This window comes from Channa argus, chromosome 16, assembly GCF_033026475.1.
Source record: "Channa argus isolate prfri chromosome 16, Channa argus male v1.0, whole genome shotgun sequence".
Classification (NCBI taxonomy): domain Eukaryota; kingdom Metazoa; phylum Chordata; class Actinopteri; order Anabantiformes; family Channidae; genus Channa; species Channa argus.
Genome location: NC_090212.1, coordinates 3,245,331 through 3,261,201, shown reverse-complemented (window position 1 = coordinate 3,261,201; position 15,871 = coordinate 3,245,331). Strand labels below are relative to the sequence as shown.

Here is a 15,871-nt window from a genome sequence, read left to right as displayed (position 1 = left end):
CTGTGGGCCGTGTGAGCCACTGGTCTGAGGCACTGCAGCACAAGTCCCCAACTTCTCAAAGTTATTTTTGCCTCTCTACAGAAAAGGCTCATCAGGTATCACACATGATGGCCGTTTGCACCTCTGCTACAGTTTTACTTTAGTTTCCCTCACCTGGAAGCGAGTCCTCTCTGCAGCGTATTTCTGGTAGTGTGCCATGGCCTGGAGAACCTTCTTGTGTCCATCGGGCACCAGGCACACCGCCCCCAGAATCTCCAGGACTGCCACTTTGGTCTTGATGTTCTCGGTCCGCAGGCTCTGTGAGATGGTGTTGATGCTCTGTGGGTGGGCCAGAACGTGAGCGCGGCCCTGCGAATTGTTCATCAGGGCCTTGATACAGCCGATGACAGAGGTGTGGACGCGGCTCTCCGACGTCTCGTAGTCCATGCTGCGCAGGAAGTTGAGGAGGCAGGTGAGGCCATCCAGCTCAATGAAGCGTGTGACAAACCTGATGTGGACAAGTAGGAACATGAAAAAAGATTTAGATTAGAAAAAGCTTTTCCGTGGAGAATACAGAGAAACAGTGAGCAGTTTGATTGAAACTATAACATGATATTTTGCAATATTTTTGTGTTAATGTTATACATGACAATATGGCAATAGTATCAGCAAACAACAGAGAAATATAACTTGAAATTGGATGAGATAAAACAAAAATGATGGACAAAAAAAAAAAAAAAAAAAGACAGCCGGATGTTGAATCACACCCAAAGATGGTAAAAGGTAATGTTAGATATTGTAAATTCAATGAAGACACTTTTTTACATCATTAAAATGATTAGCAATGTTGTGAGTGAGTCGTCTTGAAAAACGCCCATTGAGAATCGTGTTGTTTCATTCGCGAAAAGAGCCTAAAACCCCTTGACCACAGGCAGTTCTAATGGAGCAGGACAAAACTAATCCAGATGCTCATTTAAATTAAGAAATGCACTCAATATGAAGGAATATTTGTGGTTTCAACTACAATAGCAAAACATTCTGCCTTTTTGAACTGTGGATGGCCCGTGATTGGCAGACCGTCTGTCAGGAGTTCACCGTTACATCAAAGCCCAGACACCATCCTCAACACATACACATGCACAAACTTAAGAGATCGTGTGCTCGCTGCCTCTCTTGCTTCCTTCATTTATTACACTCAAAGGACAAATTCACCAATTTTCAAACTTGATTCTTATAGTTCTGCTACAGACTTATTCTCTCTCCTTGTTGGTTTTAGTGATTTCTTTTTGACAGTTTTCTTATTTTGATTTTCAATATTTGGTTTAGAGGCAGCATGGCCTCACAAATAAAAAGGTTTCTAGTTTGAATCCGCCGCCGTCGACCCTAAGCAGGATAATCGGTTAAGAAAATGGATAGAATAATAGGGGTGGTAATGGAGGGCAGAGAGAGGCAGCTGGGTGGGGAAAACCCTGCAATGGAGGGTGGTAGCTGCCACCCATGGGGCCCTCATAGATTTGCCCCTGGTCCTTGAATTAAAAGAAATTAATCAAATTAGATCAAACTCTAAAATATGCCACCAAACCCCCCCCCCCCCAAAAAAAAATAAAAAATAAAAAAATAGCATCTTTACCCTTTAAATTTAAACTCTGTTTATCCTGGTTCCTGCTGACAACCCTCAACAGCTGAACTAATTAGAAAGAAGTGATTCATTAAAGTGTCTGCTAGAGAATCAGGCCTCTTGAATGACAGACAGGCCATGTAAACACTGAGGGATGTCACATCCACTAAACAGTGTGGGCTGTATTGTAAATGACCTTCCCACTAACTAAGATTCCTGATAGGCCTCATAAATTATCTCAAACAAATGAAGGCTTGTAAGAGGAAGAGAAGGCAGCACATGGGGAAAAAAAAAAAAAAAAAAAAACAGAGGAAGAGGAAAGAAGGATGGAGTCGGAAAGGGAAAGGAATGGTGTGGAAAGGAGCGACACAGTGTGAGACTTGAGATTTATTGCGACCCATTGTAATGAATACATTGTCTTGATGTTAGAAGTTCCATCCCTCCTCCCACTGTTTTCTTGGCTCAGACATGCACGAAAACAGAAAAAAGAATGCAAAAATATGTAAATCATCTAGTTATTATCTTATACACAGGATTAATCCCAGCTTTCCATCAAATGTACATGCATAAATAAGCACGCACATGCTTTACCTGGCATGACTAGTAAAACTCTAGAAGACAGAGACAAATATAATCCTCTCATCTCATCCAGCAGTGCCTGGATGGAATCAAGGACATCACACTACATGCATACAGACAAGTGTCTCTGACAACGGATCATAATCATACACACTGTCAAACACAAGTGCTTTAAGTAGACAATGTGCTACTTGTTTTAGCTGCAGCCTCAGAATTCACTCAACGCCAAGGTGGTGAGAAATAAATAAAATATATAATAAATATGACTTAATTCAAATGTATGACAGACACTGGAACTAGGGTGAGGCAGGACTGATCCAACTTAATAGTTACTCATCTGATGTGAGTGGCAAACGTTTTGGCCAGTGGAGAAGCCAAGAATAGCCACACGCCTGTCCGTGAATTGCAAGGGCCAAAGAAATTAAGCTGAACATTCTTGTGATTAATGTATGGAAAGTCGAGGGTGAGAGATGTTGTTGTTGGAGTCTGGGTTCAAAAAGGGTGGATAAGATTCAAGGCTTTGCTCTGCTGGGTTTGCCGACAGCTTGCCAGAAACATATACACACATGCCTGAATGCACCCCATGCAACATAACCCCGACACGCGTGCATGTGCTTACACAGAGGAAGTGGAAAGATGGATGCATATATGGAAATGATAATAATCACAAAAATATCCACACATGGCTCCATAAAGGACATTCAACAGTGACTAATCCTCCGCACTGTTAACAAAGCCTAGTAAGCTGACATGTAACTATTGTCTGTCTTTCTCCCGCTGCTTTCGTTTTCTCTCCAGTGAGCACTTGAGTCAATGGATCCCATCTCCTCTGACTTTGGAGTCTCCTCTTGTCTTCTTCTATCCATTGACATTCACGCTCAGCAGAGTAGCGTGCAGGCCCCCCTCTATTTTTTTGGAACAACCGCTGCATACTTGAAAACCCACTGGAGTTGTGTTCAAGACAGCGAGTGCTTGACAACGGCTGCATACGATATGAGCAAAGGCAGAGCTGAACAATTGAGGCCGAGCAAACCACACACACACACACACACACACACACACACACACACACACACACACACACACACACTTTAGCTTCTTCAGACAGACAAAAGAAAGAAGTGAGGAGTATAACTTGGAATGGGATAAGACTAAACAAAAGTGACAGTGGACAAAAAATGACTGCAGTTGAGCTTAATGTTAGAGTAGCAGCAGACTGAAATCTGAATGGAGAGACTTTTTTTTACATCATTAAAATGATTAGCAATGTTGGGAGTGAGTTGTCTATAAGAAAAAACAAAACAAAAAAAACACGGAGGAGCGTGTGATTTTTATTCACGTAAAGATCGTAAAACCCCTCGACCAAAGGCAGACAGTGTTCTAAAAGGAGCAGGACAGTGTGGAAAACTAATCCAGATGCTCACATTTAAACTCAGCAATGCGCTGAAACAAAATGGATTTTTTTTTTCATGTGTGTGGTTTCAGCTACAATAGCAAAACATTCTGCCTTTTTGAACTGTGGATGACCCGTGTTTGGCAGACCGTCTGTCAGGAGTTCAGTGTTACCTCAAAGCCCAGACACCATCCTCAACACATACACATGCACAAACTTAAGAGATCATATGCTCGCTGTCTCTTGTCTGTCCTTCATTTAATCCCACTTAAAGGGCAATTTCACTGTTTTTTTTATTTAATTTTTTATTGCTTCCTATGGTTCTGCTTTAAGTATTTAAGGGAATAAACTTTAGCTTCCCTGTCTTAAAACACTTCTCTACTTCTAGCTAAAGCAGAGAAATGTTTCATTTACAGGATGTCATCTGAAGGTCAACCATCACTACAACCTTCGTCGCAAGAGCAAGCATATGAAATTAGAACTGAAAAACTCTTCCAGGTGATGGCGTCTGGAGGGATTTTTCAGCAAGCAGCAGAGGTGTATTTTAACACTGATCGATATAGATCTCCCCCAGTTAGAACAACAGAATGCGAGTTGTAAATCAGTGAAGTTGCCTTTTAGCATCTTCAAACACCTACTGACCCACCCTCAGGTACAGGGCGGGGACACGCACGTCTTATTCTACAGTGCTATAAAAAGGAGGTGGAGATGAAAACAAGTTCATCGATGGATCTGTAACGTTTGGAAAAGAACAAGTACTATGTGACCACAGTTCCCAATCAAAAAAAAAGGTTTACTTCATGTAAGGCTCTGTGTATAACTGTGGAAAACTAAGTGCTGCATAAAGGGTAACACACATTCAACTGACACACAAATATCGGGATCACAATAAAAACCCCAGCCACAGTGCACATCTGTGATGTTTAGAGATGGCAGGGAGAGAATACTTCTTATTGAGTACGGGTTTACTATTAAATCCACAGGGAGCAACTGGATGTGTGTGTGAAGTAGTTTCAAGTGGGCCATGTGTCCATCTTGGCTTCCATGACATTTGATGAAGCCAGAAACTAACACATACATACACACACTGCCATTACTCCGGTGAACAGTTAAAAACAAGAGTCGCTGCAACAGAACTAGACATATTGTCTTATTGGTCTTGTTGATCAAGACCTGCTGCCTAAATAACTCACAACCAGAGGTGACGGAGGTACACAGGCTCAATACTGGAGAAAAGTAAAGTGCTAAATACTGTAGTACATGCTTGACAATGCACTGAATACCTGTTTGATAGAAATATGCTTCTAAACCTATCGTAACGTGGAGAGGTGCTATCAAAGCTCTAGCACTAGGTTAAGTTGCATATTGTAGCTTTACAAAGTACAAATACCCCAACAAAGAAAAAAATATTCTTCAACATTCAACTTATTGTTGTTGATAACTGAGTTTATGTATAAGTCTAATACGGATTTTCTCCTTAGTGCCTCATAAATAGACTATTAAGATCTTTTCGGTCCAATTTATATACAGATTCAAGGACAGGACCACTTTACTGTAAATATCTTCAACGCTTCAATATTTACCATTACTCTAAAACTACAGTAACTCCATAGCACCTGTTGTTTTACTTCAACAAAACTAAACAAAAACATTTAACCTCCTTGTAAATCTGTAGTTTGTGTGTTTATGTGGATCTAAACATGACAAAAGAGGATTTATGTAGCTACATACCAGACCTAACAGGGATTAAAATATGGACAAAGCAAAATCCAATGCTTCTCTCCACCTTTATTGCCATTCCAACACAAACCTCCCTCAGCAGACGGAGTCTCTCTAATCCAGCCTGTCTCTACCCACCTGGCCTTCATTTCCCTCCATCTTTCCCTTAAGTGTTAAGTACCAAGTGGTGAAAAATCAGGAATCTGACAGAAGCAAAACAAGCAACTTTCAAAGACCCTGTTAAGGTGTGATACGCTCTCCAACTAATGTATCTGGTAATGTGTCAAAACGGTTCTAAAGTTCACTCTCTGTTAAGTGGAACCTTTGAGAGATTCGGCAGAAAAAATGTTCTCAAGGATAATATTTGCATGTGGTGGTAGCGAAGCGTCCAAAAGGTTATTGACACAAGAGCAAGGGAAATGGCTGCAGTCGACTCAAGTCAATATTCTTGCTGGAAGAGGTTTGCAGAAACAGTGTCTATGTGAGCTGTCCTGGGACGCATTGTGATGCTCCACTGACATGAGCTGGGGACCACAGTGCATTCTGGGCCAGCATGGCCTCAGTAACCTCCAGGAAAGGCTCGATTTCCTGTCATCTTGCAGTAGCAGTGATTGAAGGGCATGATCTCTTGGATCCAAGAATGTAGGGGCAGCACGCTCATCAGCACAGCACGCGAACATCAGTGCCGATGACTCAACAGGTAAACAGTGCTTATGTAAGATCACTTAACTGTGTATTAACTAGACGCTAAAGAGAAATGGAAAACAAAATCTGTAGATGCGATTTGACGACACACAGCTGGCTGTAGCAGTTTATGTTTGCATACTGGCCCTCGCACGTCCACTTGAGTTAACATTCGGCCCCCTTTGAGTAGAAACACAACCCCAGCATGATGGGTCAAGCTCCATTTGACAGCTGGTAAACAAAGCAATAACTGCTGGCAGAGAACGTAAGATTAGCTGCAATTCTGAGTGAAAAAAAAAAAAACTGTTTAAACAAATCGTATTTATGTTAGAAATAAGACAATGGGGGTTTTAATTTTGTTTGAGAATTCTAGTTAATAAAACCAACTTCTGGTAAATGGTGAATAAAGCAGAGCATCAATCGCAGCAAGAATCAACCTGACTGCTGTCTATGCTCAATGGTGGTCACATGACTGAATGTAAATGGTAAATGTTCTGCACTTATATCGCGCTTTTCTACCTATTGGCATTCAAAGCGCTTTACACTGCTTCTTATTCACCCATTCACACTCACAATCACACACACATATACACCGGTGGGGGAGCTGCTATGCAGCTGGCCAACACTCACCGGGAGCAACTAAGTTGGGGTTCAGTGTCTTGCTCAAGGACACTTCGACATGTGACCGGAGGAGCCGGGGATTGAACCAACAACTGTGAGACTGGTGGACAACCGCTCTACCTTCCTGCGCCACAGTGGCATGTGTGTGTTGCACGAACCTTGTTGTCAACCTGTTTGCTTTACTTACTGTACTAGAAGTAAATTTGTGAAGACGGTATTTTGAAAGGACACCCAATGGTACAATTTCATTTTTTTTTCCAATTTCTGCCTTTGCCTTAGTGGAAACGAGGGTAATTTTACTTCTTTAGACCTCTACAAAGCATTAACGTAGTCTCCCTTTGGTTGAACTCCTCATCTCTCTGAACACTACACTCAAACAGTTACTGTAAGTGTTATGAGGATCACAAACCCAAAAAGGTTGGATGTCAGTACAGTGTGAAATTGTTTTGATGACATAGGGATGTTGCTGAATCTAACTGCATACACAGTAAAATGGTAAGGAATACATGACCAAAACATGTCACCTTATCATCTCAGAGGGTTCTAATCAGCTGACAGTTTGAGTGAAAGTGACAGTGGGCGGCTTGTTGACAAGGCTCTTGTTTGCCCTGCCTGGCACCCTGCATGCCCACCATGTGTTTGGGTCTTGTGGCCCTGCAGAACAGACTGACGGGCACAAGGGCACCTCTTCAAAACCAGACACAGCTGCCTTTCTGAGATGCCACAGGGAGGGAGGGTGGGAGGCAGGGAGGGAGGGGGACCATTTGAGGCAGCCATACAAAGGCAGGCACAAATCAAAGCTGAATACAGTCAGACACCGCCATGCCTCACAAAATGCTGCCATAAAGACACTGCACATACACACAAAGGCACACACAAGTAACACATAAAGGGATGCTTAGGCGAGATGCTTTGATGCCCCCTAGACATTAACGGACAATGCCATCTTTTTGCCTCCTGTCACAAAGAGACTTGGCAACAGACTGGGCTCAGGCTTTCCCTCGACACCCATTCTCTGTGGGGCGCACCTGCTAACCACATCACTGCTACAGTACTTTAAAACATCTGCACGATAATGAGCAATAAGTCACTCTGAACAACATTGGTGCAGGTGCAATGCTGAATATCGCTGATCAATACAGTCGCCTTTGATGAGGTAAATGAACAGCACTTGAATGTAATACGAGGGGTAAAAAGGTGAGAGGGAAAAGCAGAAGTTCAACCTAAAGACTTTTACCAGCCAAAAAAAACAAAAAACAAAAAACATACAAACAAAAAAGAAAAACAACTGAACTATTTACGGTGGAACTTTCCAAAATTATATACAGTAATTTAATTATTAATATAGCGGTTTCAGCACATACCAGAGGAGAAGGATTACTATGAAAATAATGATAGAGCTCTTTCAGATTATTCCTGCAAGTCCCAGTCACTGAGTCACCTCTACTGAGTACTACATTTTTGAATTTCTGATTGAACTTTGCTCTTTTGTTCACTGCATATTGCACACTTTACTGCAACAGCAGGTAATTACTGCTCATCTGGTGTGGTGCATGGTGGTCTAAGTTTGGGTTTTTATTTCCTGACTAAAGGTCTGAAACAGTCAATTTTCATTGCTCCAGATAGTGCCACATTTATATCTCTCCATCTGGAACGGGTGAGAGACGTGTCTGAGCAGGATTGGGTTGTAAATCTGATTTAATGAGTGTATCCCCAGGTTTTTCCCCTCATTTAAAGGTATGTTAATGTGGTTTCTGGAACAAATGGTTCGGTTTTTATTGTGCTGGTTAATATTTCTAACATTATCTTACATCATTAATTTATTCAAAACATTTGGTGCTCTTTGACATCAACACCACAATGCATTCAACCTGAATCTTCTCCACAGGCTAAGGCAGAGTTCTGCACAGGTCCAGTATTGCAATCCTGCAATTACACAGCTCAGTACCAGAACCTACCTGTCACAGTACTTGTAGTTATCTCTGAATCAGATCGGATGCAACCTGTGATTATACGGCCTGCAACCTGACCCATACCTGTAGGTTAGCATGATTTACACATCTGTCCATGTATCTGAACTTTCATTTGCTGTCAGACAGCTGCATTTTCACTTTGGGATACATTTTAGATGTCTACTAGTTCAGATGTTAAAAAACAGTTTTCTTCTCTTGCCAGTCTTTTTTGTTGTCATTTTTCTCTGACCAGCTGCCCATCCACAGTTAGTAAATTTTTACCTGTGCCCGCACCTGTGATTTAATATTTTAACCCGGTCCAGGACTCTAGTCCAAGGTCATATTCACATCTCACCTCTGCTGGCCTGCGCTCCCATGGTGCTTAAAGGATCTGGACAGATCAAAGTTATTTTACTAGTCCAGTGTTGGCCAACTCAGGTTCTCATCAGCCAAAGAACTTCATGTTTTTTTTTTTAATTATGTCTGCATAACCCCTATCTTCCACCTTATAATTTTGAACAGACCTGATCTATGTAATCTGATGTAGGTAATCAGAAAACAAGCAGGACTGTGGCTCAAAAGGAGTGGAGTTGGCCCCTGCACTGGTAAAATGAACCATATTTGGGCGTAAGTACGGGGCACAGTACCATGGTGCCATGCACCTGCAAATTTCTAAATATCATTTAAAGGTTTATGGCCCTTTAAAGCGTCTTGAATTTAATGGAAATCATATCCGATTAAAGTTAAATCACCGACAAAAAGTGCGTCAATAATAAAGCCACTGGACAGTTAAGAATTTTAGCCGGAAAAGTCAGAAGCAGCAAATCTTCTACAAACTTCCTGCCTTGTGCCTCGACACTACAAGCTGCTAAGCTTCATTTAGCAGAAACACACACACACGCTCTATCCAGACATGACCCAGACTAAGACTTCCCAGAGTTTTTGTCACTCTGCTCATTAAATCTGTCACTTTATAGCTTCCCTTGAGAATACTCAACAAGTCCACTTTGGACCAGACCACTGCATCATACAAATGGCACAGGGTGCTGGACAGCTCCAAAGGCGCAGCTGATGGGGAAAGGGAGGCAGTTTTGTACTGTTTAAGCAGGCTGTCCAACATCCTTGAATGTTTCTTTGCATTGATGAGTGAGGCCCAACAGCTGCCGATGACTGTGTCCAGGGAAGAGAAACTTGGCATTGCAGATCTAAAAATATCTTTAATTGGTCCGATTTTATTGGAAAGTAATTAAATAAGCCCCTAGTGTCATGACAAGAGACAGATATGGAAAGTAAATCTTTCCTGTAGCGCGTTACATTATTAACTGGGTCGAGTATAAGTTGCATTAGCTCAACGTGTCAAATTGTAGGAATGCATGAAAAGAATTGAGCAATACAGGGCTCTGGATTGTCCGCATCAGAGCAAAAGGTGATGATTTACTCACCTCATAGGCTGAGTCCGAAGTGCTGTCTTTAGATCCTCCACCACCTTGTTCCTCATTTCCATTTCCTCTTCATCAAAGGCGAACAAGGTCTGCATCTGCAGAAATGGAGATGTCATTTACTGGAAGTTGGCATTATTGTTGGTGTCATCAGACACACACACTATGAGTTTCCACAGATTCTGTATTTTTGGCTTTTTAGTATTTCTACTTGGTCAACAGAAGAGTGTTAATTCTAATTTGTCTTTACAAGTATATGGATGTATTTCAATTAGTCCTCGCAGCACATATAATCAGAGCCTAATTATGAGACCGATGTTTCAGGCATCACAAATCAAACAGATCATCAGTATTTTCCCCTTCACTGTCATCTTGCTTTTAAAGAACTGTTTGAAGTTACACAACATGCCAAAATAAGTCATGCAGACAATTAGCTCCAATCAGGCCTGCAACAAATAGGGCAAAAAAATAAAATAAAATAAAAAACACTTAGACCAGCGGTAGTGTTAATGCATTTCTGCATCACTTAAAGGCTTCCCGAAGCTACATCAAAGAGCTGCTGTGCTCCCATTAGTCAGGGCCACAGCGCTTCTGTTTAGCCTCTCCAGGCTTTTTCCATGCCAGCACACTGCCAAGTGCTAAGCTTCAAACAATGAATGTTTGTGCAGTGGAGTAAGCTGGTCACAGTGGCTTCCCATTAATTTACTTGAAAATATAGTTGCTTAGATATGATCCTTTTTTCCAATCATTAAAGCCTCGCCAAACATATACAGGGTCAATTTGGGTGCAAATATTACTCAGTAAAAATGGATTTTCTTGGACAAACAGCAACCACATACTAAAGCCACCCATGTTTGACTACCTAACAACAGCTCGCTCTATTCTGTGTGCGAGATTGGGTAATCTAGAAAGAGTGCAGACAAAACATCCATCGCGTTGACTTAGCGTCAAGTCCAGATGGTTCAGGGACCCTGTGCCAACAAGTAAAAGCTCATGCTCCTGTTTCTCTAAACGAATATGTTCATAGTAAATGGGAAGCTGGGCACAACAAATGTTGAGGAGAGTAATGATCTGGTCATGCAGTGAGCCAGTGTCGATGAGTAAAGCCAAGTGGCTCCTTCCTACATCTGCTTTTTGTAAAGTTGTTCGAACTGATGGCCAAGATGCGCATAAGGTTGTTATTATAGCCAGATTGTAAACCAGCAGAAGGTCCTTTCCTAAATCCTTATTATGGGAAGTGCCCCCCAGAGCCAGAACTTTGTCTTCAAACTAAATCGTCAGTGCGTCCTTAACGGAGTAAGTGATGAGTGCAGCTCATCAAAACCTTAATTTAGAACATGTGTGTCAATTAAAAAAAAAAAAGCATTTGTTTAATGCAACTGAACTCAAACAGCGACATACAGTCAGACAGAGGCCCAGCACATGCGTAGCTACAGTTTGTGGACATTTTCTTTATCAGTTTTCCATAGATTTTTTTTTTTTAATTATGACCCACAGCCACAAGAACTATAGTTTGATTTGAACAGCCAAGAATGGCAATGGAAAGCTGTTCTCTTTCTAGATAGAGTATGCTGAGGGATAGTGATGGTCTATGTATGTTTTAACCAGGGTTCCTCTCAGAAAAACTGGACTTGGTTCTAAATTTGGTACGTAAATCAGGAAATTTCTTTTATTTGGTTTGCAATAAAATCTGCATATTTGTCCAAGGTCATGTTGTTAAGTTCTTGTTTAGTTCCAACCCTGCCTCCAGGACTGGGGCTGGGCAGTGAAGAACCACAGGACAGTGACAACCATAGTGATCATCTGACTCACAATGGCCCAAAAATCATTTCTCGTTGTGTAAGGAGCTACTGTAAAAATGGTGCATTCATTTCTGAGCATTTTAAACCTCCAATATTACTCACAATGACTAACAATGAACGCAAAATTGAGAACTAATATTTCCCCACACATTTTAATTGGTTTTGCATTGTGTAATACCAATATGAGTATTACTTTGTTGTTTAGATGCTGCACAACAGCTGTGTTCAGTGTGTTTGTTCCCCTTCTCTTTGTGTTGGATCCCTGTCACTGACTCTCTGTCCATCTATCTGTCTGTCTGGTGAATATATAGCACTTTTATCCAAAGCGCCTCTTTCTGGCACTATCCAGGTGGGAGCTCTTAAACTAAACACACCAGCTCACACACAGCAGGGCTGCAGAAACTTTTGTCAGTCACAAGGGCGTTTGAGTTTTCGCTCGGTGTTCAATGACCAGCCCGGCGTGGTTTTATGAATGAATGAACATCAACATAGTGCTTGTACAGTAATCTCTTTAGGCAGCAAAGCAAAAATGAGCTCATCCAATAACTCAGCTACTGTTGAGGGGCCATCCCTGGTGAGCTTGCCCAAGAGCCAAGACATGAAGTCATGGACGAGCAGAGCACATCCAAGCTCTTGTGTCAAGATGCTGTCTGGAGCAGTGTGGAGATAAAGGGACGACTGATACTAAAAAAGGACTGAGGAAGGGGAGAAAAATGGTCAGAGAAGTGGTGAAAAATTGAGATTCTGCTTAAGTCGGAGAACTTGAATCAAGACAGAAAAGTCTCTCTCTCGACACGTTATTCTCCTAGAGCTTAATCTTTCGACAGTCGTGACAAAATATATCTTTATTAGGATAATTAAATGTTTTCCCCAGTATTAGTGCAATTACATTGAATAAAATGCTAAAAATGTTACACTTATTTGTGTGTGAATATCATTTTGACGTTTTCAAAGGTTATATAGCAGACCTGAGTCACACCTGAACCACTGAATAAAAGGTAAGTGTTGAGATGCAGATTAAGTGAACAAGCATTTGCCGCTCACATTTACAAATCAATTCGCTCAGGTCGCCAAAAGAGAAAAAAAAAAAAAATTGAAACACCGTACTACACAGGACACAATATGCAAATGATCTATAAAAACCTTCAGTCGATCTGCCTAGTAAGAGTGTGAGTGTGTGTGTGTGTGTGTGTGTGTGTGTGTGTGTGTGTGTGTGTGTAAAAGAAGAAAAAAAAAAAAGACTTTGTTGTACAACTGATTTCAGGTAGCTTAGTGGTGCACCGTTCTTGTCCCCTGAGTGGTGCCAGTAAAACAAACAGCTGTAAAAATAGCAACCTTCAACACTGGCTGTTACTAGACAAGCATGTCTGCCAGAAGAAACAAGAAAATAGCAATAAACGTCACTGCTTTTTGGCTCATATGTTAATGCTGGTCTGTGTAAGTCATGTTTGAATGGTTTATCTGATCCATGGCCTGGAAAGACTTTTATTAATGGAACTAACTGAATGCTGAACGTCCATTACTGACATGAGAGGCTCTGGCAAGAATTGCAAGATTGTCTCCACTAACAACTTGTTTGTCTCTACATTTCCTGCCTACGTGTCATCTTTGAAGAGCCCCTCTTAAAATGCCATATTTCACAATCACCAAATACTTTGGAGCCACATTGTCGTCCACAGAAGGAATCAGGGTCAGGGGTCATTGGCACAAATGGGTCAGTGGCTCAAAATTCCAACCAAATAATCTAATTAACCTAACAGAGGTAACTGTAAAAAAACACTGAGATCATGGTAATGACAGTATCATGCTGTTATTTTTTATTGTGTCTAAATGGCCTGTTTGTCATCACAGTGTGTGTGTGTGTGTGTGAGAATGTCGGGGTCACAGCAAGGAATGTGGTCATGCGAATATAACAAGCAGTCAGCAGGGGAATGTTAAAAAAAAAGTGAGCCAAGAGAGAAGCTTAAGAAAGAATGACTGAGCAAACAGTCACAGAGGCCTGAAATGAGTCAAATATTGTGTAACTGTGAGACAGTGAGTTGGACTTACAGCAGCCATAGAGTTGATGCGGTCGATATAGTAGTCTGGCCAGCTGGTGGCCAGCTTGTTGGGGTCCTCTTGCTCCTGTTCATGGACACAAAGACACACACTTACTGACAGTATCACATTAAAAATGTTACAGTCCAAAGTTTCCAAAACACATTCAAGTCTGCTTGTTTCTCTCCCATTAGAAGCAGTCGGAAGTTAGTGGCACTTATTTTGCTTTAACCAATCATGTGACATCTGATCGGCCATTTTAATGCAGAAGCTGTTGGAGCAGTTAATATCTTTTACACTGGTCATAGAGTATATTGGTTTTAAAGTTGTCATTTTATTAAACCCTTTCTGTTTCTAATGAATGTAGCTACTGTAGATAGAAGCTCCTGTAGCTTTGACATCATTTATAAACCCGCCTAATAAACGCTCAATTGGTTTTGTAGCTGGGACAAACAGCTATTAATAAACACAACAGTAAACCCATTTCGAAACATTCGACCCCAGCATTGATTCCTACAAAGTATAGTGGAATCCTAACAGTTTCTAGAGCAAAAAACTCTCTACAGTAAATGTAATGGACCGACATTCTTGGTTTCCAATTGCCCAAACCTTTCCATTTTATACAATGTTGCCTCGCGTTGAACTAACGGTCTTTCAGCTCGTGTCCCCCCCTCAGAACAAACTGTACATTTAAGCAATATATTTGGTTAGTTATGTGCTAGGAATATAATTCTGTGTATTGTATTCAGCATATTTGTGGTTTGAATTGAGCACTGCAAACCTGGGAATTAGTGTTTAGGAGATGCTTCTTTCATTCAGCTTCAACTCCACTTTCCATCTCTGGACCTTCATACAGTATCTAAGTGGATCAGGCAGGCCAGTACATAATAACTAGGTCACATCATCTCAGACTATTCACTTGTCTTTGCTTTTATTACATGGAGAAAGTGAAGGAGGGTGAAAAAACTGCCTCGAGGAACAAAGTGCACTCTATAATAGTTTTCAAACAGCTCTGTCTGAGATCAATTTGTCCTGGCCAATCCAAGGAAGCATGATGCCATGAGCAACCAAGGCACAGGGGAATACAGAGGCCGTGTTCCTCGTTCACATCTGCTCCTAGTTAGCCTGGACTTTGAGCACTGCTGGAATATTGTTGTTCTTTTACTGTGTGTATAAGAGTATAAGAGCTGGAACGTTATTGTGTGCATTTGTGCAAAATTGGAAACTTTTTGTTAAAATGAGAGATAAAGTAATGTTATTGTCAAGTGCATTTTAAATCTCCACATGTCAACAATATAGTCATAATTCAAACATTAGAAGTAAAGTTAAGAAAATGGGAAAGCAGAGTCATGCATGACAGATTTAATTCGGTGCTAATACTATAATACACATCCCTTTCCTACATAAAGCTGTAAAAGCTGAGTTAACTAGATCCAGAATCTTAACTCTACTTTTAAGTCCAGGCTTAAAACCTTCCTCTTTAATAAAGCATATAGTTAGTTATAGTTATGCTGCTATAGGCTTAGACTGCTGGGGGACCCACCCCCCGATGCACTGAGCTCCTTTCCTCCTCTTGACCCTCTCTCCTTTCTTCTCACGCCGCAGTTGTCCCCACTGTATGACATTAACTCTGTGTGTTTTCTCCCGTAGTTGTCTTTGTCCTTCTCTGTCTCCTTCTGTCTGTCCCTTTCTCCAGGTGTCCCCGGCTTTGAAGCTGTGTGTCTTCCAGTGTGCAGCTACTGGTCCTACCAATCTGCCCGATGTTTTGTTGTTGCTTTTTGTTGCTCTGTTCTTTTCTCTCTCCACTTTCCACTCACCCCAACCGGTCGAGGCAGATGGCCGTCCACCCTGAGCCTGGATCTGCTGGAGGTTTCTTACGTTAAAAGGAGTTTTTCCTCTCCACTGTTGCCTAGCACTTGCTCCAGGGGGAATTGTTGGGTTCTCTCTATACATCTTTATAGTCTTGACTTTATTCTGTAAAGTGCCTTGAGATGACTTTGTTGTGAATTAGTGCTATATAAATAAAGAGGAATTGAATTGAATAGAAC

The 15,871-nt window shown here is 41.4% G+C and overlaps 1 protein-coding gene across 8 annotated transcripts in view; it reads right to left on the bottom strand.

Annotated features, from left to right (window-relative positions):
* daam2 (dishevelled associated activator of morphogenesis 2) overlaps positions 1–15,871 on the bottom strand; it is a 91,289-nt gene that overhangs the window by 26,221 nt on the left and 49,197 nt on the right. For all 8 annotated transcript variants that reach the window (XM_067479090.1, XM_067479083.1, XM_067479088.1 and 5 more), the window contains exons 4-6: positions 13,836–13,910; positions 9,988–10,082; positions 154–487 (exon numbers count right to left, since the gene is read on the bottom strand). In XM_067479090.1, the coding sequence (XP_067335191.1) occupies positions 154–487; positions 9,988–10,082; positions 13,836–13,910 (504 nt within the window). The remainder of the gene's footprint in view (positions 1–153; positions 488–9,987; positions 10,083–13,835; positions 13,911–15,871) is intronic.